The sequence below is a fragment of the Dichotomopilus funicola genome, assembly GCF_033296635.1.
Source record: "Dichotomopilus funicola strain CBS 141.50 unplaced genomic scaffold C8A04scaffold_49, whole genome shotgun sequence".
NCBI lineage: Eukaryota > Fungi > Ascomycota > Sordariomycetes > Sordariales > Chaetomiaceae > Dichotomopilus > Dichotomopilus funicola.
The window spans coordinates 212,769-214,701 of record NW_026944070.1 but is presented as its reverse complement, the minus strand read 5'-3'; the positions used below and the strand labels follow the sequence as shown (position 1 = coordinate 214,701).

General features: G+C 53.3%; 1 protein-coding gene across 1 annotated transcript; it reads right to left on the bottom strand.

Moving 5' to 3' along the window:
* Positions 1 to 399: 399 nt before the first annotated feature.
* Positions 400 to 1,933, bottom strand: C8A04DRAFT_38614 (kinase-like domain-containing protein; the record flags this gene model as incomplete). Its single annotated transcript, XM_062784286.1, has 4 exons — positions 400 to 1,407; positions 1,469 to 1,617; positions 1,673 to 1,742; positions 1,805 to 1,933. 4 exons carry the CDS (start codon positions 1,931 to 1,933, stop codon positions 400 to 402), a joined length of 1,356 nt encoding a protein of 451 aa, XP_062635468.1.

Here is a 1,933-nt window from a genome sequence, read left to right as displayed (position 1 = left end):
AAGACAAAGAAAATGACAGGAAACAAACAACAGTGAAAGGAAAAAAAAACAGATTATCGTGATCGTAATGATGTCTGTCCAAAGGCGCCGAAAAGTGACGGAAACCGCTATGGAAAGAAGGTATCCTCTATGTCCCATGCAAAAACGAAAAACGCAGGCGCATGTTGCAGGCAAATCATGTCAGACTCGTCACCTGAAAAGCCTTCTATATAGAAACATGCCACTCGCTGTCGTCCCGCGCCCACCCCAATTTTTTGGGACAAGCAAGCAGACACATATATGTCTCCAGGCTCAAAGGCTTTGGTTCTGCTCCGTTACCCATCTCCGCCAGGAGAGCCTGCGCGCCTCCCCAGCGGGACGCCGGGTAATTGAACAAAGAAAAGTAGGCATCGCTCGAGGCTAGCAGCTACAGCAGAGCGTCTTCATCAACTTCTGGAAGCCAGTGGGTTGCTGTTGTTGTTGGTGGTTGTTCTGAGGCTGGGATGAGGTGTTGTTCAGCTGGGGTGACTGCGTCATCGGCCTCTGAGGCAGGTTTTGGGTGCTGTTCTGGAACTGCGCCTGAGTCGAGCCGGTCGGAGTCGGCGCCGCTTGCATGTAACCCCCAGCCCCCGAGCGCGGACTTGCCAATCCGGGCCCGTTTTGCCGCCCTGGGTTCGGTGATTGCCCCATGACCTGGCGAGGCAGAGGGGGTTGCGTGGCGTTTAAGCGAGCTGCGGTCAGTCCCGGGGCTTGCGGGTCGCTTTGGTGACGAGTGGTGGCCCCCCGCGAGTTGCCGTGGAGTTCCATGGCAGATGCCCCGGGCCTGGAGTTTGGGTCATGCAAATTTTGGCGGTTCCAGTCGCTTCCCTTCTTGTCCTGCTTCCTCATCCAGTCGTACTCGCCATCTTCCACTTGCCCCGCCTGCTGCAAGGCCTCGGTAAAGAGACCACGGAGATAGTTATAGTCCGGTTCGTCTTCGAAGCCGAGGCCGCGGACGTAGCTGAGATACTTCTCAAATTGCTCCGGGAAATTCGCGCAAAGGTCCTTGATCGCTGTCGTCTGTTTCTTCTCGCCAATCTTCTCGTACTTCTGCTTGTTGGTAGCAGCCTTAAGACCCTGCCAAGGCAGGCCGCCGCGAAGGAAATACATGAAGACGTGGCCCAAGGCTTCGAGATCATCGCGTCTTGATTGCTCCCTCCCGAGATGAGTGTTAATACTCATGTACCGGGCGGTACCGGAGAGAGATTTGCGTTCCCGGTAGGGAATGTGCTGTTTTGTCTTCGGATCACGGTATTGCTTCGCCATGCCGAAGTCAACAACATGGATAACATTGGCGGTCTTGGTACCGGGGCGGCCGATCAAGAAGTTGTCGGGTTTGATATCTCGGTAGATCAAGTTCTTTTCGTGGATGGTTTGGACACGCGACAGCTAGGTGGATGGTTAGATATTGTTGCCTGAAAAGACGCTGTTTCATTGTGCCAGCACATACCATCTGCTTCGCGACCATGCAAACAGTCTTGAGACTGAACCTCCTATTGCAGTGGTCGAACAAATCTTCAAGAGATGGTCCAAGGAGGTCGATCACGAGGATGTTGTGAAGGCCTTCTTGGCCGAAGTAGTAAACATTGGGAATGCCAGCTAAGAAGGTGATTAGATACCATCTGGTCAGACTCCCATCGGGTCGAAGACTTACGGCATCCAACGAGGATCTTGTACGTCCGGTACTCATCTCGCAGCTGCGGAGCATCGCTCTTCCTTGGTTCCTAGTTGTCACCTGTTAGATTTACTAATCTGGACGCAAACTTCTCATTTGTATTAAACTTACAAACTTGATCGCCACTTGCTGAGTGTTGAGCAGGTTCGTGCCCTCGAAGATGACACCGAACGATCCCTCTCCAATCTTCTTCCCGACCCGGTAATGCACCCCCACAACGTTCGACGATGACGAAGCCAT